Consider the following 25,936-nt stretch of genomic DNA (forward strand, 5'->3'; position numbering starts at 1 on the left):
TTGGTCTGGTAACATGTCTCCTGTGGATTGCTGTTACTGGGGAAAACTTACTGGTCCCTTTTATTCTGTTGGGAATGATCTGCTCAGGGCTGGTTCCAGCTGGGTGTTGAAAGCGTCTGAAGACAGAGGTTGTCCTGCGGCTCTGGGCAGCCCTGGAGCTCGGCAATCTCTGGTCACCTGAGGAGCTTTCTGCTTTCTTTTGCTTCAGAATGAAGAGGAGGAAATCAAGCTGGAGATAAATATGCTAAAAAAGTACTCTCATCACCGGAATATTGCTACATATTATGGTGCATTTGTAAAGAAAAGCCCTGCAGGCCAAGATGATCAGCTCTGGGTAAGTGTTTGGTGTCATTTCTGTTCATCAGATTTACGACTCCTTTCTTTAGAGCTCCAGCATGCTTGGCTTGGAGTCTATCTCGGTGAAACTCTGAAGTCATTGTTCTGAAGTATAACACACAAAAGAGAAAAATTGCTCCTCCCTAGACGTCTTCCATCCCCTATGATTTCCTTTGAGTCTGGGTATATAGTATGTTATGATACTTGTGACTTGTGCTGTCTGATTTGTTGTTTGAATTTTTTTTTCCAAATTAAATGTTTCTGTAATTTTTTTATATTTTTTTTTTTTAATGAAAGCAAAAGAGAGCTTGTCCTCTTCCTCTCCTCTCCTTGTTGCTTTCCTCCCCTTTTTTTCAGTTGGAAAATAAAAAAGGGAACAGAGGAACTGGCAATAAAGCAAAGAAGAAAAATGAATCCTCCAATTTTTTTGGCTACAAGATTTTTGGAGCTCTGCAGCAAAATGAGAAATTTCAATTTTTGGAAAAGATTCCCATGTTTTTCAGCGCTATTAACACTTGATTTTCTGATTTTGTAGTTTCTAAAAAAAAAAAAAAAATTAATTAAATGAAAAGGTACCCATAACCTGCAACAGGAGAGGAGCACTACTGAGGTTTTTTATTTATTCAGCAATGTGTGTGATTCAGGAAATGAGATTTTTATATCACTTGGCATCCAGGAAGGTCGCATGTAGTTTGCCACACCTTGATTGTGGTGGAGTGGGTGTTTGCACATGGTATCTCTGCTGGCACCCTGTCAGTGCTGTGGTAAAGGGCTATTGTGTTTGCCTTCCTGCAGTTGGTGATGGAGTACTGTGGTGCAGGCTCTGTCACTGACCTCGTAAAGAAGACAAAAGGGAACTGTTTCAAGGAAGACTGGATTGCATACATCTGCAGAGAGGTTCTCAGGGTGAGTCTTGTCAACAGAGCTTTGTTGCTCATTTGCAACAAAAAGGCTTTTCCAAGCCTTTGGTCACTAACATAGGTCACGAATGAGCTTTGTTGTTTAAAGGTTTTGATCCATGGGGCTCATGGGCTGTGGTCCTTTAGTTCAGAAGAGCCCAAAGAGCCAGCACGATGGCTGCTTGACATCCCATACCATTGTAGTTAATTCCATTTTCTATATGAGGAACAGAAAATTCCTGTTTCCTATGGCAAATAGCCATCTTCTGAAAGTCCAGATTGTGTGCATCTGGAAATGTAAATAAATTTTCTCTTTTCAATAAGTCTGTGCTCTGCATCAGGAGATCTTACTGCTCATTGCCTCAGCTGTTTGTGCTGTGTTAAGATCTTTCTGTTCATAATTCCTTTACCTTCACACACTGAGGGGCCCTTTTCTGCACTGTTAGAAGCAATGTTGACTCAAGAGCATTCCAAAATCTTAAAGGTGGCCCTGGTGGGGCAATATTCCCCAAGAGAATTCTTGGCGCAATGTTTCATTCTATGCAGGCTTAGGCCATTTGTTTGTTTACTTGGCAGGGTTTTTTTTGGGGGGAGTGGATGTTGTTCTTTTGGGTTTTGTTCCTGGAAAGTACAGGGGATAAAACAATTCCCAAGTGTAATCTAGTGAACTAGCCTGGAAAAAAAAAATATGTTGGAACCTGTCATTCTAAATTCAAAACCCATTACAGAATTACTGAACCGTCTTCCTCGTAATGGAGTTTTACTTCTTTTCTAAATAATTGTAAGATAAATGTGTATTCTGGGAGCTGGAATTCAGATGGCATGCCAAAGTAATGCTTGAATAGGGGTAAATCTTTGCTTCTGGAGCAGAGGAGTTGAGAAGCGTGCTCAGTGGCCATCTTACAAGGATTTGGCATTAGACTGCAGAATGTAATAACTATGGATGGACAGTGTGGGGAGAGCTCTTCTGCAAAAAAAAAATAACAGTCTGGTCAGGTTGCTCTTAATTTGTGTGGCTATAATACCTCTATTAAAGCAATTGATGTTATAACATTTGGTTTTCACTCATGCAACTGAAAACCATAACAACATGCTGGTGTAAAACAAAAGACTGGGTTTAATCATGCTTGTTTCAAAACAGAATAACCCAGTTGCACGTGGATTGACAGTGTTTCCCTCTGGAAAATTTAGAAGCTGAGTGGAAGCTCTATTTGAAATCATTAATAGTACAGAGGCTAAGCATTTTACGTGAAGTATCCCCTGGCTTACTCTATGTATTATTTCAGTGTGTTCCTTTATATCTATGCTAGTTTAACCATGGACAATTTTGGAACGAAGGAGGAGACAGAATATTGCAAACATTATCTGAATGAAAACAATATTTGCTGCATTCAAAAAGAGGTCTGACATGGTATTTTGAACTTTCTGTGGTCCATTTACCATTGAACATGGTTTTGCTGAATGCAGAACTGTGGCCAGCCAGCTGCTGTCTCTGGTCTTCCTCTTTTGACTGCTTTTAACACATAGTGTAAGGAGGCATCCCTTGGTTCTGAGACCAAAGTTTAAAATATTGCTACGTTGTTCTCTTCACACTTGACTTCAGAGATGCTCTCCTACTGTCAGGCCTGTGTGTAAAGAAGACAATCAAACTTGTGGTTGCTGTCCTCTCTCCTCCCTGAAACTGAGGTCTTCATGTTGCTAATAACATCTGAAGGACTTTCCCTATGAATGAAGTCTGAGAAGGGTAACAGTGTGAAAAGGCAACAATGCCACGTTCATGATAATGATAAGAAGAAAAAATAAGGAAAGTCTGGTTTTCTTTTAGGGCTTGGCACATCTTCATGCTCACCATGTCATCCATCGAGATATTAAAGGACAGAATGTTCTTCTCACAGAAAATGCAGAAGTAAAACTGGGTAAGTTTCCTTAAGTGTGCGCTAGAAACCTGTTTGTAAAAATTCAAGATTGCCATCTTGTCTTGGCAAGAACCTTCAGTAACCTAAGAGCAACAAATATGTCAAGTAGCATTAATGCTTGCATTTATAAGGTGTCTGTCATGTAGATAGAGCTGAAAATGTGACATGTTCTGCAAGGATGTCACACTCAGTCTGTGGGGAATACAGCTACTTCTGGGCAGTCAAACCTGTCTAGTAAGTCACAGCACCATCAGGCCTTCACTGCAGATCCCGGCATGCACAGACTTCCAAAATAAAAAAGTTGGGGGAATAAATTATGCCAATCTGTTTCTCTAAGGGAAGTGGTCTTAGAGATTTTCATAAATCTGGCAATAGGTGAAATTACTCATGTGTAAGGGTTACCACTGAAGAGTAGCTCTTATAGTCGTCTCTCAAAAATGTTGGAGACGTTACTTATTTCCTTTTCTAGCTGTGACATGTCAGTGTTGACAATTTCTGACTTCCTAAGGCTAAACTCAAGTACATATCTCTCTTGAGGAGGGGATGTCTTTCATGTTTTGGGAAGACAGAGAACACATGGCAATGATTTAAAGGAGCCATCTCAAGGAGAGTTACTTCTCTTATTTGGAATGATCTTTAGGCTCCCTCTCTCTTTAATTGAATGAATTCACTGTAGAGTTGGAGAACAGAAATTATAATGGCCTGTGGATGTGGGGTAGGATGTTTGGCTGTAGCAAGTAAAAATATGCTCTTTAAATCTCATTATGGTTTAACCTTATGGCAAAATTCTAGCTTCATTGAAGTCAAAGGGAGTTTTGCTGTTGTATTAAATGAAGGCAGGATTTTGCTTGTAGTCTCTAAAAGATATGTACTGGTTTTCAACTGTTCCCTCTTAAAACCAGCAAGAGGCGGAGGTTGTGTGTGTTTACCGTCTTGTATAGCTACTGGTTCCACCGTTCTTCACATGGATGACAAGAAACTTAAAACTTTCTAATTCTGGGTAAAGATGAAACAGATTTACTAAGTACAACAATTAAAGAAAGAAAAAAAAAAAGGGGGGGGGGGGAAAGTTGTTTCCAGAGAGATTTAGCTTGTGTGTCTTCAAATAAAGAAGCTAGAAACCCAAGAGGTCCTTAGTCCAGTTCCGTTGTACTTCAGTGTAAGTGTGCACACTTCCCAGCAGAAGCACAGGGCACATCATGATCCCAAAGGTCCAACTTATTGTTGGAGGAGGTTTGCTAAACAGGCACATTAAATTATAGTAGTACAAATGATTGTGGTTTGCAGATGATCTGCAGTGAGGTAACATAAGTGAGAAAATCTGCTCCTTGATGGTAACCATAGGGCTGTCTCCTTTCAGTCCTTTCTTCTTCCTGTTCTTTGGTCTTCTCTATGAATAGTGCTTAAGTGCTATGTCCAGAAGATCCAATTAGTGTATCTTACAGGTTTGTTCAAAGAAAAATACAATCATATAATTATTGGTTCTATGGACCCTTCATCGTACCTGAACAAAACCATTTTTGGTATACAATCCTCATGAAAGTAACACCCTTTTCAGCACCAAGAGCACCACACAATTGTCTCATTATAAGGAGTCTAAGATCAGAATAAACTAGTATACTCTTCAGCTTGTTCTAAGATAGTGTATGGGATGTAGGGAAGGAGCTACTCCAAACACCTCAAAATGAAGTGATATGATAGTTCTTACCAGCTGTCACAAATGGCCATATTAGACACATCCAAATTTACCTTCTCCATAGATACTATTTTTCCTTTCAGATACTAGTTAAAGATCTCAAGTACTACTCAATGTAGCATTTAGATTAAGCATAAATTATTCTGTATTGTCTTCCTAGAGCAACTCATGTCTGCTGTAACCTCCCTGGTAGATATAGCATGCTGGTTATTTGATCCTTCTGTCAAAAAGAAAAAAAAAAAGGCAGTTAAATCTCAACTATTGGACAAGATGTACTGGAGGAACTCAGATTTGATAAGCAGTGTAGCCCAAAGGTTTGGTATTCTAAACAGTATGAAAGTAACCAAGCAAACACTCTCCTGCATGGATACAATTCTTTATTAATTTCTTTACCTCTGCTTGGTTTTTCAGTGGATTTTGGTGTAAGTGCTCAACTGGATAGGACTATTGGGAGAAGAAACACATTTATTGGCACACCATATTGGATGGCACCTGAGGTCATTGCTTGCGAGGAGAACCCAGACTCTACGTATGATTACAGAGTAAGTGTTACAACTCTGCTGAAGGTAGCAAAACGTGCAGGTTATTGCTGAAATCCTGCCCAAGTACTGCCTTTGAAAAGTTCAAACATCCCTCCTTTTAAACCGCAATAATAATATAACTGTACAAATAGAAGTATTTGTAATACGTGGGTGGTGGGTCTTTTTAAGAGTGGTGTTTCATTATGAATATTTTTTTGTGAATTGTTAATACATGAAATACACTTTCATGAACTTTCATGTGCAAAAAAAAATACTGATATATGGAGGTTGCAGGTCAGCATAGAAAAGAAAGGAAGAGGTAAATTTGGAAGGAATATTTGAAGTAGTGTAATACTAATACGACAAGTTACTGCTCTCCTCTGTGATAGAGCTGTTTTACTCTGTATTCAGCTGTGAATCCTGAGTTAACCGGCAATAATTAGTATCACTTCATTCATTTATGGGCATGTGACTGCAAGAGGTTTCCCATCCCAGAATGATTTCTGGTCATTCACAGGGTGGCTGAGGTGAGACAGCATAGAATTTCTTACATTTCAGTTTGTGCCCATTGCTTCTTGTCCTGTCACTGGGCACCACTCGGAAGTCTGGGTTGGTCTTCTTTACTCCTCTGCCATCAGGAACTTGTACTCATGTGAGGTCCCCCTGAGCCTGCCCTTCTCCAGACGGGACAGTTCCATCTCGCCCAGCCCAGAGCCTCCCAGCTCCAATCCCTTAAATGTCTTTGTGGCCCTTTGCTGTGCCCACTGCAATGTGTCCACAACATCCTTGTACTGGGGAGCACAAGAACAGCTATCAAGCACTTTTTCTGATACTCCTCCTAACTCTTTATAGTACACTGATGCTGTTCTAAAGAGACTTACAAAGCTCATTCTTTGTCCTCTGGCCTGTTTCCAGCAGTGTTGTCATTTGTCTGTTTACACTTACCATGCAAGATGTTTTCCAGGGATGGCTTTCTGAGCGACCCTCTGGTCACTCTCTTGGTTCAGATGCTCTCTTGGTTGCCAATTTGCACCTCTCATTCTAATTCTGGCTTCAGAAATATTTATGAGAAGAACCTGTTATTGCTGAATCTAGTGATTCAGAGGGTGTGATTCTCCCATGTTGAGACCTTCTGTGCTGCACTGGCAGAGTGAGGTCACGTTTGTGTGAGTGTCAGTCATGACCAAAGATTTTGGATTTGATTTGATTTTATTTTATTTTTCATACCATGTAAATCTTCTACTGAAACCTCAAGAAATTTATCTCTTGTCTTCATTCCCTGTCCTCAGTTGATTTCCTTTTCAGAATGTGTACTTTTCAGAAGATACAAGCATTGGGAATCTGCACCCCTAATTCTTGAGGTTTCTTTGCCTTCAGTAATAATCACAGTTCATCTGTGTGCATTTATGTGTATTTCCGAATAGGTTCTACAGGTGGTAGTTTAAAACTGATCAGCAGAGGGTTTTGAAAGCACTTATGCAGGCAGTGCTGTGACTCAGAAGGTGGCATGGGGCCGGTCTTTTCTGCAGAGATTTATAGCTGGTATGATAAGCAAAGTTATCAGGAAGCCACTCTGTAACTTCTTGCTGTTCTAAAAAAAATAAAATTACAACAAATGTAAAAATTTATATGCATAAATATGTATACATATACACTGACCTTTACAAACACTGCTGTCATCCTCCCTTTCACCTGTCTGCCTCTCATGCTCTGAAACTCCAAACCTAAATTCTTTGTAGCTTGGTTGTTTGTCCCCAAAACCTGTGGTACTACCCTTAGAAGACTTTTGTAATTTTCAATCATTTACTTAATAACAAGTCTGGATCATGAATCTATTAAATTCCCACAAGTTTTGTTGTCAAATCCTTCCACAAACTATGATACAAACTGCTTTTCAGCTTGCGTAAAGCAGTTCAGAGCAGCTGGACAGAGAAGGCTCTGTTGATAAAGTCAAATTTAGAGTGCCAGGCTGGGTGTGAGCTGCTGTTCCTGTAATGGTACATTGCTTCTAATCTTTGAAGGTTTGTCTTCTGTCTCTCCCTTTTTAAAAGATAGTTTTAGAGAAGCCCTGCAAGTTGGTTTGGTCATGTGCATCTCATTTGGCTACATTTAGACACGTAAAATAATGCACACGATTAATCAAGTGGAAACTTGTGAAGTTTTTACAGACACTGGTAGTGTTTCCGATTTACCTTCCACGATCAAAACCTGGCCCTTAGCATCCAGATAAGCTGATAAAGGAAACTCCACTTGCAGTTAACTGAGCTGAACATACACTGTGGTGTAAATCTGGCTGCATGATGTACTCTCCTTTCCTGTGCCCAAAAACATGTGACTGGAGACTTTGCAGACAGGAAGAAGTCAGACCTCAAGGCCTGACTATAATTTCTGTTCCATCAGTGTAGAAATTCAGCAATGACTGTTCTGAAATAAGCATTAAGACCAAGAATTTTTTTGGCCAGGAGCAGGGGGATGAGGCAGTGCTGTGTCTCACTGCCTCATGAAAGCAGTTAAAAGATTTAAGACATATATTTAAATGGTGCTTGCTGTATTCTGGCTCTTGTTTTTGTTGAATGCAGAAGGTCTGCATTTTGGGGCTGGCTGCTTAAATGATGAATCAGCTGTTTGGAGTTGTATGGGAAATGGGAAGCTTCTGGCTATTAGCAAGTTTCCTAAAAGCTCAGTAGGGAATGGGAGGGAGCAGAATGTATGTCACTCCAACGAAAACGACCTGATCCAGGAGAAATCTAGGGAAACTGTAAAAAAAAAATAAATACACAACCCAAAACTTAAAATCAAAAACCCCAAAGAGAACAAAACAAAGAAAACCTTGAATGCTGCAAGTTGCAATGTGCAATGTTTCTTTTCCTGCAGAGTGACCTGTGGTCTCTGGGAATCACTGCTATTGAAATGGCCGAAGGAGCTCCTCGTAAGTCATTTGGTATAAAAGTGGGGGTGCCTATGCTTTGTGAACATGTTCTGTGTTAAAATAACTCATGCTTGGCTAATGCACAGTTGTACAAAATTCTGATTCTGGCTGTATCTTTAAAAATAATCTATGACTTTTTCTCATTTGAGGTCTTTTGCTTTCCTCTTCCTTTTAGACCCTTTAAGTCTGTATTTTGATTCCTTGCCTTCATTTCCTAAGGAAAAAACCATTTGTTTTCTTAGAGCCCTTGTTACTATCACTTTGTTGATCACTGCCTATGGGTACAGCTAAGCAGAAGTGATTGACATGTTAGCAGGAAAAAAATGACAAGAGTGACTTCAGGTTTAGGTCACTAAAAAAAAAAAATATGGCAGTAGGAGAAGCTAGGCCTAAAGGTTATATTTTTACTCTGGGACTGACTTGATTCTCACAGGTTTTGGGATGAATACTGTATTTGCTCATGTAATGGCTTCCGTCCATGACCACATTCTCAACCTGACAGTGGATTGCCATAGTTTTACAGCCTGCCTTCGCCTGCCGGCTGCCAGCCCCCTCACTCCTCTGGTTAGCCTCTTGCAGCCGTCGGGCAGAGATCAGCAGCTGCAGCGTGGATGTGAAGACCTTGTGCATTTTTGTTTCCGCGGAGGACCAGTTGCTTTGCCCCAGCGCCCGCGAAGCAGATGTAACGTGATGGGGTATCCGGTCCCTGCTGAGAGCACAGGAGATGAAATAAATTATACTCTGGCCTGAGCTTGAGAGCACGTAGGCTGTGTTTTTAAAAAACACCCTTGGCTGTTCTCCAGTCAGACTTGGTTTTTAGCAGCACTCAGGAGCCAGCTGGAGTTTGGGAGCACTTTCAGACACTGTGCTTCAGCCTAGCTGAAGTTTAGTCCTGAGACATGAGTCCATGAGGAGTTTTCTTTGAGAAAGACTTTGTAGCTTTGCATGCTAATTCCTCATGCTGCTTGTGTTTGATGTTTTCACTAGTTTTGACAGGGAAATGCTATCGTTTCTATTCTGTTCCATTGTATTTTGTTTACTGTTGTACAACAGTGTCTGGGACCCATAGCTAGAAACTAGAGTTCTTCTGCCCCCCATTCCCACTATGTCACATGCTATTGAAAATACAAAGGAAAAAGTCAAAACCAGAACCCAGATGTGAGAAATGATGGCAGGTGGATGCAGGCAGAGAAATTCATAGAAGGCAGTGAAGGCTTTACTAGACCACAGTCTTGTCACTTTTACTAGTTCTATAATGCTGTAAGTCCATTCCTGTTAAGAGAATCACTAGGGAACACCTATGCATCATAAGAAATCAGCCTCCATATAGTTCCTATCAGTTGTCATTCAGTAGCTCTGTTTTGTGAAGGAAGACCTCTGACCCTCGATATTTCGCTGTGACAGATGGAGCACGCTCATAATTCCATACAAAATGCCTGGGATAGATGAGATGTGACAGTATTTACTTTCTGCAGAGTTCTTTGTAGCTTTCACTTTCCACAACAGTAACACTAAAGAGAAGTACATTGGGCTGGAGAGAAACCAGCCTCTGAATGCATGAGTAGAATCTGTTGCAGATTGTCTAATAATGGTGCTCACACTCCCAAAAGACAGAATAGATGAAATGTGTGCTTAGTCATTACACTTTGTGCCAGTGATGCAGTTTATGAGCTCTGCACTTTGCATCAGGTTTCCTTCATCCTGCATTTTCTCTTATGCCATGAACAATGTAGCTAAGAGTTTGGTTAAAATTTAGCTTATTATTTATCTGAACCATAAGCCAAACATAATAAACTAGGTGAGTATTTCAATCCCAACTTAAACCTCTATTTGTGAAAAAACACCCTTTGGTGTATTAGAAGGGTGGGCTTTTTTTAGATCCTTCTGAAGCCATATGTATAAAAAATATGAAGAAAGTTGTACTTGTTCCTTCCATGCAAGCCTTTCTTTCAAATCTTTTCTAACTGGCAATAACAGCATATTATTGTGAAAAGTTTCTATGTACTCAGAGACTTTATTTCTTGGCTGTAGTGTGCATTTCATTGACTAATGGTGCAGTTCTGCGGCGGATGCTGTGCTGTTGGAAGTGGGAGTGTTTGTGGATGACTGCTCCTCTCTGTCGGGAGAACCAGGCTCCTGGCCCGGCTGGGTCAGCATGGTCAGGCTGTGGGAGGGACACAGGAGGGGGGGTCATGCACCCTTCAATAGCTTGTGGTTTCCTTTGCAGCCCTGTGTGACATGCACCCCATGAGAGCGCTCTTCCTCATCCCACGGAACCCGCCCCCAAAGTTAAAATCCAGAAAATGGTAAAGAGATGTGTAAAAACTGTATTTTTGGCTGTATTTGGCTTAGGAGGATTTTGAGCTTTCTTGTCTGGAGACAATGATCTTCTTAAATCCTACAGTGATCTGTGAGGTCTTTCCTGGTCTGTTTCTAGTGCTGGGTTAAGCCGTGGGTGCAGATGTAGTTTACCTTTGGGAAGCAACACCTTTCTTTTGAACTCTGCCTAAACTGCGGCAGTTATTGCAGTTGCTAAAGTTTGGCATGGGTGGCTGAAATTGCAGTATAGGCAAGGTTAGATGGGCTGCTTGGGGTCTGCGCTTTGTCAGAAGACTGCATGGACATTGTGGGGCTAATGGCAGTCACTGCAGACCACAGAGTTTGCCTTTTGAATGAAGTTATAAAGAAAATCTTCACCATATCAAAAAGGTAAGGGCATTTTTGAAAGAGTTGCATCGGCCAGATTGTGGTTTAGTTGATGGGGATGTAAATTCAGGGTAGGTCCACTGAGAGGGCGGTTGGGGTGGAGTTCCCGTTATTCACCCTCAGTGCTGTGCTGGTCTTAGGAGGCACGCTGGTGGCAAAATTGTCTCATGCAGTTCCAGTGTAAAAGGAAACTTTGCAAAGTTAGTGCTTTCCATCACTCAGTAGTGTTTGGTGCACAAGTTGAAAAGGATTATTGTTTTCCTCCACTTTTCTATCTTTTTCAGGTCAAAGAAATTCCTAAACTTTGTTGAAAGCTGCCTTGTAAAAAATTATTTACATCGTCCATCCACTGAAACCTTGCTTAAGCATTCTTTCATCCGAGACATGCAGAATGAACGGCAAGTGCGCATCATGCTGAAAGACCACCTGGACAGGACCCGGAAGAAAAAAGGAGAAAAGGGTAACGTGGCAAAAACAAAATAAAAGGCAGTGCAACGAGTAGGTCCTCTTCCAATTTTGGCAGCAGAGTACCAGACAGATGCAACTGAAATACTGGAAACAGGAAAACTGTGAGAAACATTGTCCTTTACAGTGGTGGGACCATTTTGAAGATCTCTTTGCCAAAGCCCAGGTCCTTAGTGGTGTTTAAGTGCTAAAGTCTTTGGAGCCTGGCTGACCCTGATTCGCTGAGAGCAACCCTAATGCTAACATGAGTGAGGAATCCAAGTAAAGTCTAGGTCCCTACTTTCTTGAGTATCTAAGTAGTACTCAGCGAGCGTTTCCTAGTCTCTTAGTTCATCTGTCTGTCCCTGATCCATTTAATTTACCTGTTGCCCCTCCGTATAATTTTAGCTTGCGAGTTCTTTGGGGGCAGAAGTGCTTTTTAAGTGTTTTGCAGTGGAGTGCATGAAAGAGACCTCAAGAAGGCCTCCAAGCTCCAGCAAAACACAAATGGCTATAATGAATCATCTGCTTCACAGGGTGGCTGAAGAAAAAGAGAGACTCTGAGTTTGTTCCAAATGCTAGCATTACTCTTCAGAGCAAAACCGGGAAGAAACAGTGCTGGACCAGGGATGATACTTGTATAAATGCCTGTGCACAGGAGACTAAGGGCAGTGCAAAGTGGAGAGAGAGCCGTAGCCTGTTGACCACCAATTTTCCCTGCTCTCTTTCCCCTCTTCCTCTTCTGTATATTTTATACTGACAGGGACACTGTGAAGATCAGTGACTATGACGGCAAACTCAGAGAGCACTAGACAGTTGGAAAGTGACTTAGAAACTCCAAGTATTTATTTGACAACAGGAATATTTGTGCCTAAAATGAAATTTCTGTTGCATTGTAGATTTACTGACTCCAATAGTAGTTGCAAATTCGCCACCTCTTTCAGCTATGAATCTCAGCACATTCAAATGAAAAGAGAGCGAGTTAAGAGTTTCTCACAAATGCTTTGGGGGGGGTGGAATGCAATGATAACAATCACTTTTTGATGGATAGCTATCTTTTGACCTGAAAAGTGCTATTTTTAATCAAAACTCCACTGAAAAGGGAGAACAGTGCAAAATTGCCAGACTATACCCTTCAAAATAGTGACTTCAAAAAAATTTCAGTCCCACTTTAGCATGCCATATAGCCAGCAATGCAGAGTAGGACCAGTTTGAAATTACCGCTTAAAAGCTGCCTTCCTGTTAGTCTTGAAGAGAACTTTAAAAGTATCAGTCAGCTTCTTCTGAACCACTGTGCTACAACTAGCATTGATTTATTATCCCTATTTTGTTGTTTAATTAGTCACTTTAATACAAAAGGAAACCTGGATTTACTGAAGGCCTCAGCTTAGCCATACAACAGGTATACAATAGTAGAGCAGGGCAGTACAAGTCTTTTATGTCCTATCTAAATTTCTTTCTGAAGAATCCCTCTGCTGGTGTTGTTATGGGGGTTGGATTTCTCTGTGGGTTTAGCCTAATTTATTTCAGATTATGGAAATAGGTTAGTTTTGCAAAACCAATACAGTCAGCCAAGGGAAAAGGTGGGAGTGTGTAAAGGGGCCACCCTGAAACATTATTTGAACTAGATTTTGAATTATGTACGTGGATATCTTGCCTCCCTTCAGCCTCCCAGTGCAACCTGTGGCTTTTAAAAAAAAAACATGTAGTTCAGATTGAGTGCTTAGAAACAAAGTTCAAGATCGTATCTTAAATAACAGCATCCTCCACTGAGGTTTGTTTATTGTTCTCTCTTTTAGAAGAAACGGACTATGATTACAGTGGAAGTGAGGAAGAAGATGATGAGCTGAATGAAGATGAAGGAGAACCAAGGTTAATTTTATTACTGGAATAGAAAATTTGACTGCTCAAGCTGTTCCCATTGAAAGCAACCCTCCTCAGCAAGAATGACTTTCTTAACTTGCTCTGAATTCCTTATCTCCTGCGTCCCCTTTGGTAGCTTTAACTGTTTCGTAGCTATCAAATATAACTGCTGAGTATAAGGTGTCTGTAATAACCTGCTGCTTAGTTCCCCTGCAGTAGGGAAGAAACTCTCAAATGAAGGACCCAATAATCTGCTTCAGGCTGTTTTGTAGCACAGTAAGTGCGGATGAATAGTCAAGATGCTGAAGATTTATTGGAATATCTTAACTTGCTAACACAGGACAACAAGCAATTCCCAATGCACCTTATATTCTCTATTTAATGTTATGTTTAGTCATGTAGAAACCTCCCCTTTGTTTCAGCTCCATAGTTAATCTCCCGGGGGAGTCAACTCTCCGCCGTGAATTTCTGAGGCTGCAGCAGGAGAACAAAAACCGTTCTGACCCTCATCGCCAGCAGCAGCAGCTGAAGGACCAGGAGAAATACAAGAAGCAGCTGCTAACAGAGCGGCAGAAACGGATCGAGCAGCAGAAAGAGCAGAGGAGGAGGCTGGAGGATGTAGGGACTGGCTTGTATTGTTGTTCCATGTCTCATCACAAATAAAAAACTGTGCCTGTAGAGAGTAGGCTTTGAAAGGCAAAAAGGCTGTGTTAAATTGTCAGCACAACCTGGATTGTCATCTTTTGCCTTGGGAAAAGTGTGTCACTTTTGAACGCAATGATTTTTAAATGATTTTAAACAGGATGTCCTTTTCCTGCTGGCAACCTGCTCTGAGCTTTGGGAGTGGAAGGGCATTTTGCTTGAGTTTGGTGGTGGAAGCCCAGGCAGGTGGGCTGAGAGATCCCGATTTCTTTCTCATGTGCATTGCCCAATTCGGAGTCTGTCTGATCCGGAGTACTGGGCCCGCTTCTCTTTAAGATGTTATAAGATAACTGCTGCCTTTTTAGCTGTCTGACACACTATGGTGTTGGAGGCATTGCTAAATCACCAATGTGTCTCTTCTCATGATTATCTGACGAAATTCAAGCATTGTGCAAACGCTCCGGAGCTGGCATTTGTGAAGCGCAGTGCTCCTCCAGCAAAACGGGGAGGGCAGGCTCTGGAAAAACCCTTCCTTCTTAAAATGATGGGAAGACATTTGTCATTAGATTAGCTGCCGACCATCACAGAGATGTCGCATGCCTGCTTAAATGAATGGCAGATCTGCCCTCAGCTGCCAAAAGGGCAAAGGTTTCACTTCAGGTTTGGCAGCCGTTGTGGTGGCAGCTTGTGGCTGTCTGCTTCTGCTGTGCAGTGTATCAGCTATCCCCTATTAGTGACGGCGTAGCAGGAAATGGGCCTTGTGATTAATGAGCACTGGCATAAGTAATTGGTGGGTACAAAAATAAAGTAAAATAAGCAATGTTATTCCCTGGCTCTCTTCCAGCATCAGCGGCGAGAGCAGGAGCTGCGAAGGCAGCAGGAGTGTGAGCAGAGGTGGCCAGAGGCTAACGCCGTTCAGAGGAAAGAGGAGAGGTGTAAAGAAGACAAAAGGGCTGTGGAGGATGAACGGTTCATAGTAGATGGCCAGAGGAAATCAGAAAAGAAGCAGGTATGAAACAAGTGTTTACTGACAGCAGTTCGCAGCTTCCCTGTTCCTGTAGCTGATACCTTTCTCAGTTCCCTGAGGGTGTTCTCATCCTCTGAGTCACAGACCAGAGAGGGACTTTTTTGCGTTTACTGCCTCTTGTTCTCAGATTCAGCCGTTGTGTTACTGAGTCATCCTCCTTATCTACAGCAATGACACTGCCTCTCCCACTTCTGTCCCTGCCGTTTCTCTGTGCTGAAATGGTCTTCAGGCACTTCAATCTGATTTAAAATATCTTTATCCTGAAAGCTTCCAGCAGCAGCTCAACCTAAGCTTAAATCTCCAGTCTCCAGTTTCTGTTCGGGTTGTAACCAGGACTGTTTCTTTTTCATGAATAAAAATGGAGCAGAGGTTAATTTTAATGCTGAAGTCTTGTTACCAAGTCTGGCACCTTGGCCACAATGTTTTTCTAATGTTTCAGCAGCAAACTGATTTGTATTCAAACAGAAGGATGGAGTGTTTGATTTAAGCCCTCTGGTTTTAGGAATAGTAAAAAAAAAAAAAAAAATACAGTTTTCTGACATGCTGCCTCAAAAACCAAACACAGTGTTTGGCGTCACTTTACGCTTCCTGTTACTTGGGGTTGTGGCTCTTCTGTCAGCCCTGCTGGAATTGTGCTCGCTTTGTTCTTTGAAAAGCCAGTATTTCCAGTGGTCAACTTGGTTGTCCTCCAAGGCATTGCTGTCTCTGAGGTTCATCACTCTTTGCTTTCAGAAGGTGGAAGATGTGCAGCACAACAGGAAGGTGCATCGAACTCTCCCCAAAGATCAGACACAGCTGCTGTCTCTCCAGCATGACCACAAGCAGAAGAAGAAGGAACCTTCCAAGAGTTCAAATTCAGCGGTGCATCCTCCATCAAACAGCACAAGCAAAGAGGTACCGTTTCAGCCAATGTGGCATTTTGGTGCTTTGCAGTTTATGATGCTGTGGTAATGCTGAAGCACAGAACAGACTGATCTTTAAACCTAAATCTGGAGCCTGAACTGTGTCTTACTATGCACTTATGCTGCAGTAAAGCCTTTGGTTTCCATTAATGTAGAGGATAAGGGAAAGGAAAGGTTGTTCTGTCACATCTGCTCGAGTTCAGAGAAGGGTTTGACTGATGAATGGAGAAACAGGGTCCTTCTGATCAACGAAATGTCATTCCCTTGTCTTCCAAAGAGGAGTGAATTAAGGTAATATCATCTGAGGTTTAACAGATGTGTTTGCCTGATGTTAAGGTTCACAGAATTGACCCAGACACAGAATGGCATTGTGCCTCCCAAGCAGAGATCTCTGTGCCCCAGTGTCACACTATGATGCCTTTTCTTGTTGTTTGTCTCCAGGATTTTCAGTGGCTAAGACTTGATGGATCAGGGGTAGCCACGTGTAGTCCTTGATTAAGAGTTGCAATCCATTCTGCTCTTTTGCTAACTCTGAAAGTATTTCTGCCTCCCAGGTGGTTGTTCTTATTGTTACCATAGTGTGAAAAGCTACGGGTCCATTGCACATATGTTATCTCATCATTCCTAGCACACTTATTTTTCTTTCTGATATAACCCCAACTTGTGAGCCCAACTCTACAGCTGGTGTGACTTGTTGTGTTACTGAAGTCTGGGTCAATGTCAGAAATTGACAGCAGCTCACAGATGCCTCCTCAAGTGGCTGTGTTCTAAGTAGAATAGTGGATGTGATGATCTCTGCATTCATGGCAAAGCATCTTCCCAAAACACCCAAGCAAAGGCAGGAGTAGAGCTCATGCACACGTATGTAGCAGGGGTGCAGAGCGCTGCTTCTTAACATCTTACTGCAGTCTTTAAGCAAGTACCCTCTTTGTCACCTCTTCATGTGTATGCACATGTGCGTGTATGCTGCAACCGAGTCCCTTAGCTGAAATTTTCTATATTGATAAACAGTTAAATGAAACTGTGAGGAGTGTTGAAATGATGAGTTTTGAAAACTGAATAGAGTCTGCGAACAGCTAAGCAGCAATATGAAATCAGGAAAACAAAAGAGATTAAGCTCCTTGTTAGAGTAACAGTTTGTGAAAACAAGAGAATCATTCTGTTTGAAGTACAACTTAACTGTCAAAACCCCAAATGCCCTCGCTCCAAAGACTTTATTGCATTGACTGATTAAACAAATCGTTACTGAAATTGGAATGAACTCCTCTTGAAATCAGTATTTATTTGATGGTGGAGGGCTGGGTCTTATTCCAGCTGGGGGTTAAATTGGGTGTGGACAGAGAAGTAAGCTGCTTTTGATAAATAGACAACATCAAAGTCAATAGAAATGCTTTATCTTCCCTAGGCTTTCGGTGGGTGTGGAGAAAATGCAACTCAATTGAGTTAATTTAACTTTCTTTTCTACTTCATTGTAGTTAGAAGTCAACAGAACTGCAAAATGTCAGCTTAAATACTCATCTCTGATTTTGGCATGTGTTTTGTAAATGACCCCTTTGTAACCGAATGAAATGCATTATGGAATTGAGTGTGCAGTCACTGATAACTTTAATTTAGGGAGGAAATAGAATATCACTAGTTGCAGATAAAGTGCTGCCTGCATTTTGGGTTCACAGCATGAGACTCTTGTTATGGCTACCATAATATACTGTAGTTTTAAGGACAAATTATTTTACAGTATTATTTATTTAATCTCAGAACTTGTGAGAAGTCACAGATCCTTACTAAAATCATAATTAGTGGCACAGAGTTGCATTTTTTTTAGTTGAAGTTTGAGACTTCATAATTATGTCAGCAGTCTTAATTGTTCAAAACAGTTTTAAAATGCTTTGAAGTTTTGACTGGTTTTAGCAGTGATAACTCAGTGAATTTGTTCCTGTTGACACTGATATTTCCCAGTTTATTAGCCAAAGAGATGCTAGTTTTTCTGTTGGGAGAGATCTACATGGGGATAGAGAGAGCCTACTCAAGAGCAAGTTTGTTTGCATAATTTTTAGGGCTCAGTGGCATTTGCAGGACCAAATACTGATATACAAAAACTCTCCAGAATTATTGTTGCATTGAGGCATTAAAAAACAGAAGACCCTAAAGCCCTCCAATACCTCAAGTTTAATGTTTGGGGCCACAGAACCCTTTCTTGGCAGTTCCTTGTCTTTGCCATTGTGCTCATCCTGTCGCAGGCAGGTTCGGGTGGGTTTCCCAAGCTGTGTGCAGATGTAGATGTGAGCTCGCTCTGGGCTACATCTGCTCTTGCCGGCACTGGAGGGAATGAGCTGAGAGGGAAGGACTTCTAGCTCGGGCTTGACACTGCACTAGTTCAGTGCCTGGATAGGGGCTGGCATCAGTTCTGGGAGCCCAGAGAGTCAGCTGCATGAGTTTGCAGCTGGATCACAGTGTATGCAAGCCCCCTTTGGGCACAGAGGTGGTAGGTAAAGTGTCCTATCTAGCCTTTACGTTTTCTTTGTTGCTTATGGTAAAATTTGTCTTTCATTATTAGGAGTTGCACATAATGAAAATCTGGCCTCAAGAGCAGTAAAATGATCAAGCTCACTGGGGCTAGAATTTCATGGTATTTGGCTGTGGTTGCTGTTTTAATAAGGGGTTTTTTTTGTGTGTGCGGTTTTTTTTGGTGTTCTTTTTTTCCCCAATCGGGATCTGTGAGACTAAGTGGAATAGTTTTCCATCTCCTCAGCAGTTTCTTAGGCTATGTTAAGAATATGCTTACCTTCCTGACACAGGCAGAAACATCCAGATATAGTGAGAGATACCATTAAGAATGCCCACCCAGACACAGATAATCGGGTGTTTTCATGGCATTAATCTCTGGTTTACTGTGTAGAGCTGTTTCTAGGCTGCTGAATCAGAGGATATGCTAAAGATTTACAGTAGAGAATGGGAATTTGTCATGTTGAATGAAACTGGAAAGAGTAGTGGGGTCAAACCACAGGATGAAGATTTTTGTAATGAGCAATGGCCTCAGGAAATAAAAGTACCTTTATTCCTTCTAGATCATGTTCCTTGGTCTTTTCCATAGTGCAAGTAACATACCAAAAGATACAGTGTTAGAAGTGTTTTAAAGTATAAAGCAACATGCAATAATGTCAGCGTTGTAGAAGAGGGTAATAAATGCACAGCAAAACAGGCTGCATGTTGTCAAAGATAAGTAAATACAGACAGAAGATTCCTCCCAGCTAAAATCGCAGCCTGCAGCAAATGGGATGGCCTAGAACACAGCAGATGGCAACTCTGGCCCTTCTCCTTGTTGCAGTTTGGAAACGTGATGGGAAAGGAAGGGTTGCAAATGGAGAGGCAATAACGATTCATATTGTGCCAGGGCTGACCTCTCCCCGATGGGGAGGTCCATCGCAGTCGGTGTGCACTGTGCTGCTGTTGGAGAACATCCAGGCTGCAAAGCCTGAGGCTCAGTGTGCCACACGCTGCTGCTTTTCTCCTTCTCAGGCCGAGGACCGAAACAAGAAAAGTGACAGCATCCAGCCTTCCCTCCAGTGGCCAGCGGTGCTGGGGCACGAAGCCACGCCACACGCCAGGATGGGATCTGGCAGCAGTTCCAGCCCTTGCACCCCCGCGCCGCAGAGAGCCGTGTTAGTACAGGTACGGTACTGCTGCCCCAGACGGCAAGGAGAAAGCACGGCTGGTTCCGAACCAGAACTGTGCATCAGAAACCTGATACTCTTCGCTTCTGGCACAAATGGCTGAGGCCTATGAAAACTGGCTCAGAGGTTTTTAGTGCCACTACATGCTGCTAAGTTCTACATGGAATTATACTTAGGCACTGCAGATCAGGGTTAAATAACCGTTATTTTTATATGCTTGATGCCTGATTGCTGATTCCATGATATTACTCTTAGGTATTTCACAGAAAGCTTGAATGACTGCGCTGTTGCAGTCCCTGGATGATATATTATTTATATGGTGCCATAAATATATATGGCACTTTACAAAACAAATCCAAAGCCAGAATTTTCATCCCTGAAGACCATATAAACAAGCAAGATTGTTAGTGATCTTATGAAATAATCTAGAAGTATGTGGACATGCAATAAGGACCAATGCAGAGTCAGATTTTGCATGTGGGTAGAGGCCAGAAGGTCTGTGGTTCGAAAAATTTCTGTATTAGAGGTAGAAGTGGTACCTAAACAGTACCTATACAGTGAAAGCACTCTGATAAAAGTTCTGCATTGGAATCCTTCTCTCAGAACGTTTTAGCTCCTGCTGTTTCTACCAGTTCTGGGTAGCATGTGTGCCCAAAAACTTGGCTTCCTTTCAATGTCCTCCTCTTTCACAGTGTATGAAATAATTAACTTAGACTGCAGTTACTTTTTTCTCCAGCCACTTGTGAAGGGACTGTAAGCATGTGTGAGCAAAAGTAAAACAAGACGGCAAACAGAAGTGGAATAAACTACTGTAAGTGTGAGCACAGCTCATTTACGCTGGAAGTTTCCACTTGCTTTGAAAACTTGCAATGACAGGAGTAATGTTACTGCCTTTACAGTTCCCCGCAGTATTTCATTTGTGCATTCATTCACCCCCTCAACAAGGATGTACAATCATAGCGCTTGTTGTATTCTCGGCAGCTCTCAGTTTGTGCTGGACTCCTGGATGGATGGATCGAAAGCTGTATATCCATCTCTCCAGTTGCTTCTGTGGGATTTAGCTAGTGGTACACATAGCAGAGTGGCATTTGGATCAGGCTTAGTCATTGTTTGTGTACTGCTGTGGCATCTTGTGGCCTCTCTTCCTTGTGCGTTGGATCTTGGAGTCAAAGACCACAGAGGAGGATGAATTATTAGTTTCAGCGCAGCTGCTTTCAGAGCATGTCATGCTGCCTCACTGCTGAGCCCAAGCAGCAAGGTGGGCCCGTGTGCTTCTTTGAAGCTACCTGCAATTATGGGTTACTACTATGAGGCTAGGTTGCATTATCCCAAGCTTTTCTTAAGCTCAGTGCTGGCCACTGAAATCTTGCTTGGCGTGAGCTTCTGGAGAACATCCTGCATGGAAGATCATAGAATCACAGAATGCTTTGGGTTGGAAGGGACCTGTAAAGGTCATCTAGTCCAACCCCCCTGCAATGAGCAGGGACATCTTCAACCAGATCAGGTTGCTCAGAGCCCCGTCCAGCATGACCTTGAATGTTTCCAGGGATGGGGCATCTACCACTTCTCTGGGCAACCTGTTCCAGTGTTTCACCACCCTCATTGTGAAGAATTTCTTCCTTAGATCTAGTCTGAATCTACCTTCTCTTAGCTTAAAACCATTGCCCCTTGTCCTGTCGCAACAGGCCCTACTAAAAAGTCCTTCCCCAGCTTTCCTCTAGGCCCCTTTAGGTACTGGAAGCCTGCTATAAGGTCTCCCTGGAGCCTTCTCTTCTCCAAGCTGAACAACCCCAACTCTCTCAGCCTTTCCTCAGAGAAGAGGTGCTTCAGTATCGCATCCCCTCTGGTACAGCTGTCTGTTACCTGGCTTAAGAAGTTATCCTCGATGTACTCCAGGAGTCTCCTGGATTGCCTACAGCTTGCCATGCTACTTTTCCTGCAGATGTTGGGGTGGTTGAAGTTGCCCAGCAGGTTATGGACAGTCCCTTAAAAAGCAAGATACAGAAGTGCCTTAAAAATTGTGCCCTCATTAGGAGCTCTGTGTACTGGGCATGTCAGGCTCAGCATGTCCTGAGTCAGCCCTCCTCATAGCACCATTCTCTCATTCTGCATTTTATTTGGGCTGTGCATCACAAAGCACTCCAGAACTGCTCCTTCACCAAGAGCCTTCACCTTCACTTGGTCCTCACAGATCAGACTCCCTAGCCTAGCTCTCCCCTATCCTTCTGCTTCTGTTTATGCCCTGGAGTGAGTCTGTGGGAGGCAAATAGCTGGCTGTTAGCATCTTTAAGTCAAAGCCTCCCTGTGCCTTTCCTGTTCAGGCTGCTGTTTGGTGATGATGGAAAAATCACCATAGACAGCTGTTGGGAGAGGAAAGGCCCTGTTTCACCTGGTGTCTTTTACCTGGGAAAATATTTGTGTATCTTTTCACGTCCTTTTTTCCAGGGGCTGTTTGTCATATCAAGTCATGAGTATTGTAACCGGACTGAGTTGATGGCCTGGCTTGTAGCATCGAATCACTGGAGAGCTGTTGCAAGGTCTACAAGAAGGACATTTGTATATTAGCCTTGGGTAGAGGCTGGCAGCTTCCTTGAAGTGAATATTTCAGCCCTGTAATAGAAGTGGGAGAGTCTGTAGTTATTGCAAGGTGTTTGGGATTCTGCAGGAGCACGGTGGCTGTACAGAGGTTAGTCCTGCCTTGTTAAAATGCCACTCCTGGGATGAAAGGAGCTATATTCTAGGCTGGCTGCATCACCTGGGACAAGTCACTTCATTCCTTTGCACCCTGTCAGTGCTTCCCTGTTTGGTAGTACCTCTCCCAGTTGCCGAGAGGGGAGTGGTGTGGAATGAAGCAGTATTTACCAACCTCTTTCACGTTCCTTGATGGAAACTACACTATAAAAATTTTACGCTGTTTAAACTGATGGTGCTACTTAAGGATAATAGCAGCAAGGGATACACATTTGTTACCGTGTGATTTCACTCCCTGCTGGTAGCTGCCCTGTTACCTACTCACAAGTCAGTGCTGCAGCTGATAGAGACCGTGTGGACAGGGAGAAGCCAATCTGTACTCTTACCTTCTGTGTTAGCATGGAGACCAGATGAACTTTAATGGGTAATTTAGAAATCCTCTGAAGGGTTGTGTTTCCTTTCGCTGGTTGGCAGCAGCTGTTGATGCTAATAGCCGCATATTTGGATACGCTGCCTGCATTAACTATATGAAGTGTTAAGGCAATATGAGTGATGGGCCAGCTAGTCATCTGGAGATTAAAAAGACTCGCAGCAGTGTACTTGGGAAGTTTGATACATGGGTGCCTTGTTGTTTTAAAATAAAAGTGAACTGCAGAGTTAAAATGCAAGCTGAATTCATCACAGATGTCTGTGCTGAAGAACTTCCAGCCAGGTTTGTCAGAGAGGGGTCATCTGTCATCATTGCTCTGCTCAGAAAAAATGACTTCTTATTTTAAATGAACATACTCTGTGAGATTTTGTGGCATGTCCTGGTTGCCCAAACCTCTCTCAAAATTATTTCACTGGAAATCTTAACACAGCCCCTGAGGTGCAGGGAGCATGATTTCTCAGTGACTTGTATCCTATCTATCTGGTAGGGGAAATGTGAGATACTGCCAGATCAGAGTGTACCATTTTTGCCCATTTTGTACCTGTTTTGTGTTTGCTGCAGCACAGTAGCAGATCTGGCTCTCTCGTGGTGGTGGTGTGGGATGAGCCGTTCTGGGCTACCTGCAGAATTTCACAGAGACTTCTTGAACAAAGTCACTGAGTCTGTTTCTCAGCTCAGCATCTCCTGCCACCTGACTGTCTTGTGGAGGAATTTGGCTCACGTCTGAACTGAACTCCATTTTTTAATTGACTCTAGTTTTCCTGTAGGATTTTCTAGCTAGATGTCCTCTGTTGTCTGGAGTAATGTGGCTGAAACAGAACAAGAAAGCTAACCATATTAGAAGAACTAGCTGTGCATTAGGTCATGGATTGACTCAATATCCCAGAGCAGATCTGCTCAGAAGTTTAAGAAAATCCTTTTCCTTATGCTGTTTTGCAACTTTGCAGATAAGTTCTCCCTGTATGTAGATTCAGTTCAAATTAGTAACTTGGGCATCCTCCAAAAAAGCAGTGCAGCCTGTCTTTGTAAAGCTTCTTGCTCCTAAATCTTTTTAAACTAACTCTAGTAATCAGTCTTTTGTACTTAAATCACCTTATGCTATAATTTCAGGGAGCAAAGTGTCTTTTTCCTTAGCTCTGTTAGGTGTGCCTTTATGGTTTGAAGACATGTAAGGCAACACTTTTGTCTACCAGTGCTTTCTGTGTGTGTGAGGAGCTGCTGTTCTTTCGGTATTACTTATAATAAAAACAATTTAAGGCTCAAGTCTCAGTAGTTTAGAATCATTGTTAGGGGATTTTTTTGGTTGTTTCCCCCCCACCCCAGTCCCATACAAATTATTTTATCTGTAAAACTGAGATATATCCAGTCACTTATATCGTGATTCAGCAAAGCTCATCCATGCTTTTAAGCACAAATAGTTTTCTGGTAGTCTGCAGGACTCAAAAGCTGGAATTTAGGAAGAAAAGTAAGTATCTTGTTGAAAAAGTGTCAAGAAAAAAAATAATCTTCCTATATTCTGATAATAATACACTTGCTATAAAACCTATTCCTATTACCACGAGGAATCATTTGAGGGGAACACTTTGCTGTTGAAATAATTCTGGTTAACTAAAAACTATTATTAGTGACAATCATGTTGGACAAAAAAGTAATCTTGACAAAATGAAAGGACATGGATTATGAGATGTTGTAACTGCTGAAAAAGCTATTTTCTGTAAAGGGAGTCAACAGAACATATTGTCCCAAAAAGGCAGAAAAAGCACCTGAATATTTAACCAGGTGAACTTCTCAGGACTGTTTTTCAACAGTTGACTTTGCCTTGCTGGTCTGGGAGGTTGTGATGGGACGTTTGAATGGATGTTTGATATCTTTAACTAGTTTTAGAATTACTACCTGTCAATATTTAAGTGATTTTGAACATTGTTCCCATGAAATAATTAGTCTTCTAGAGTTATAGGGAGTTCGTAATCATATTATATTATTGAAAAGCTGTGCGCAGTTCTCAGTTACTGTATTTTACTTTTTAAGACTGAGGAACTGGAGAATTTTACAGACTTGGGCTGATAAATCACTAAAACATTCATCTGAGTCATTCTTTGTGGAAACTGAACTGCAGCTGCCTCTGATCTGAGTTGCAGTAACTCAGTTGGGACACAAAAGTTTGAACTTAGACAAAAATTGCTAGTCTCTTTCTTAGGCCTGCAAGTGGTGGGATATTGATCTTGCCATGTGTTTGAGACAGGGGTGCCTCCCAGCAGAGGTGTGCTAGCACGCCAGGGCACGGGCTCCCTCCTGACATGGGAAGGACATCAGCCGATGGCATTAAAAAGGGTGTCTCCGGAGAGCCCCAGTCTTGCTTTGCATGGGAGATCTGACAAGATAAAGCACAAAGTGGTATAGCTTCAGGCATTTCTCTAATATTTTTTTCTATTTCTGTAACATCAAATTGGTTCTAGCATAGCAATCCCTCAAGATGGACTCAGCTCACACAGCACTTCCATGTGTTCTGTCTTGGTCTTGTGTCCAAGAGGATTTCTCATTTCAGGGAGGATCAGTACATTCAGTTGACATTTTTAGCTCTCTGCCTTTCTTCCCCTTTGGAAGATGCCAGTGTAACAGATCATTAGTGTGTAGAATTTAAGGGAGCTTTCCTTCTTTTCTCTTTCTTTTTTTTTCTTTTTTTCTTCTTTTAAATACAGAAAGAACCAGAGGACCAGAGTATTTTAGTTAAGTTTTACACTGCTGACTTGTTGTTCCCTTGGAATGAAGTCTTTTTAAGGCAGTGATTTGATTTCTTCCTCTCCCTCTGCCTCCCACCGTGCTTAGGGCATTTGTTATACTAATGCTCTAATTTGATACCTTTGAAGATATCTTTTAAATGCAGGCAGTTGCAATGGGAGCACCTGGGCATGACTACCTATGAGGTGTAGTCTGAGCATAGTTTCTTATTTCTTTCTTACTGTGTTCTCAAGTTTGATTTTTTTTCAGGCAATTGAAAAGTCTGTTACAGAGGAGGGCCAGGGCACCCTCGTAACCACTGGAGAGTTGAAAGCGCTTCCAGCTGGTGGTTTTTCTCCATTGACTCTAGGTTGATGGTGGGCTTGCAAAGTCTAGTTTGGAAGTCAACATCTAACTTAGGGCAGGTGGGTTCCCCCAGTGATTATACTATCTAAATTCTGAAGTGGAAGCATTGGTCAGATTTGAATGAAATATACTTATTCAACAGTAATTTTTGCATCATCCAGTTGACTAATTCACTGTCC

The 25,936-nt window shown here is 42.0% G+C and overlaps 1 protein-coding gene across 1 annotated transcript in view; it reads left to right on the plus strand.

The window, feature by feature from the left end:
• Positions 1 to 208: 208 nt before the first annotated feature.
• The window catches only part of LOC104165142 (mitogen-activated protein kinase kinase kinase kinase 4-like), a gene marked incomplete at its 5' end in the record, with an annotated part of 61,388 nt that continues 35,660 nt past the window's right edge, over positions 209 to 25,936 (plus strand). The window contains 12 exons of the mRNA XM_009704700.1: positions 209 to 334; positions 1,132 to 1,242; positions 3,061 to 3,151; positions 5,259 to 5,389; positions 8,243 to 8,297; positions 10,525 to 10,603; positions 11,288 to 11,463; positions 13,247 to 13,319; positions 13,733 to 13,928; positions 14,797 to 14,961; positions 15,712 to 15,873; positions 19,398 to 19,550. Coding sequence (XP_009703002.1) covers positions 209 to 334; positions 1,132 to 1,242; positions 3,061 to 3,151; positions 5,259 to 5,389; positions 8,243 to 8,297; positions 10,525 to 10,603; positions 11,288 to 11,463; positions 13,247 to 13,319; positions 13,733 to 13,928; positions 14,797 to 14,961; positions 15,712 to 15,873; positions 19,398 to 19,550 — 1,518 coding nt within the window. The remainder of the gene's footprint in view (positions 335 to 1,131; positions 1,243 to 3,060; positions 3,152 to 5,258; positions 5,390 to 8,242; positions 8,298 to 10,524; positions 10,604 to 11,287; positions 11,464 to 13,246; positions 13,320 to 13,732; positions 13,929 to 14,796; positions 14,962 to 15,711; positions 15,874 to 19,397; positions 19,551 to 25,936) is intronic.

The sequence above is a fragment of the Cariama cristata genome, unplaced genomic scaffold, assembly GCF_000690535.1.
Source record: "Cariama cristata isolate BGI_N322 unplaced genomic scaffold, ASM69053v1 scaffold4287, whole genome shotgun sequence".
Lineage (NCBI taxonomy): Eukaryota > Metazoa > Chordata > Aves > Cariamiformes > Cariamidae > Cariama > Cariama cristata.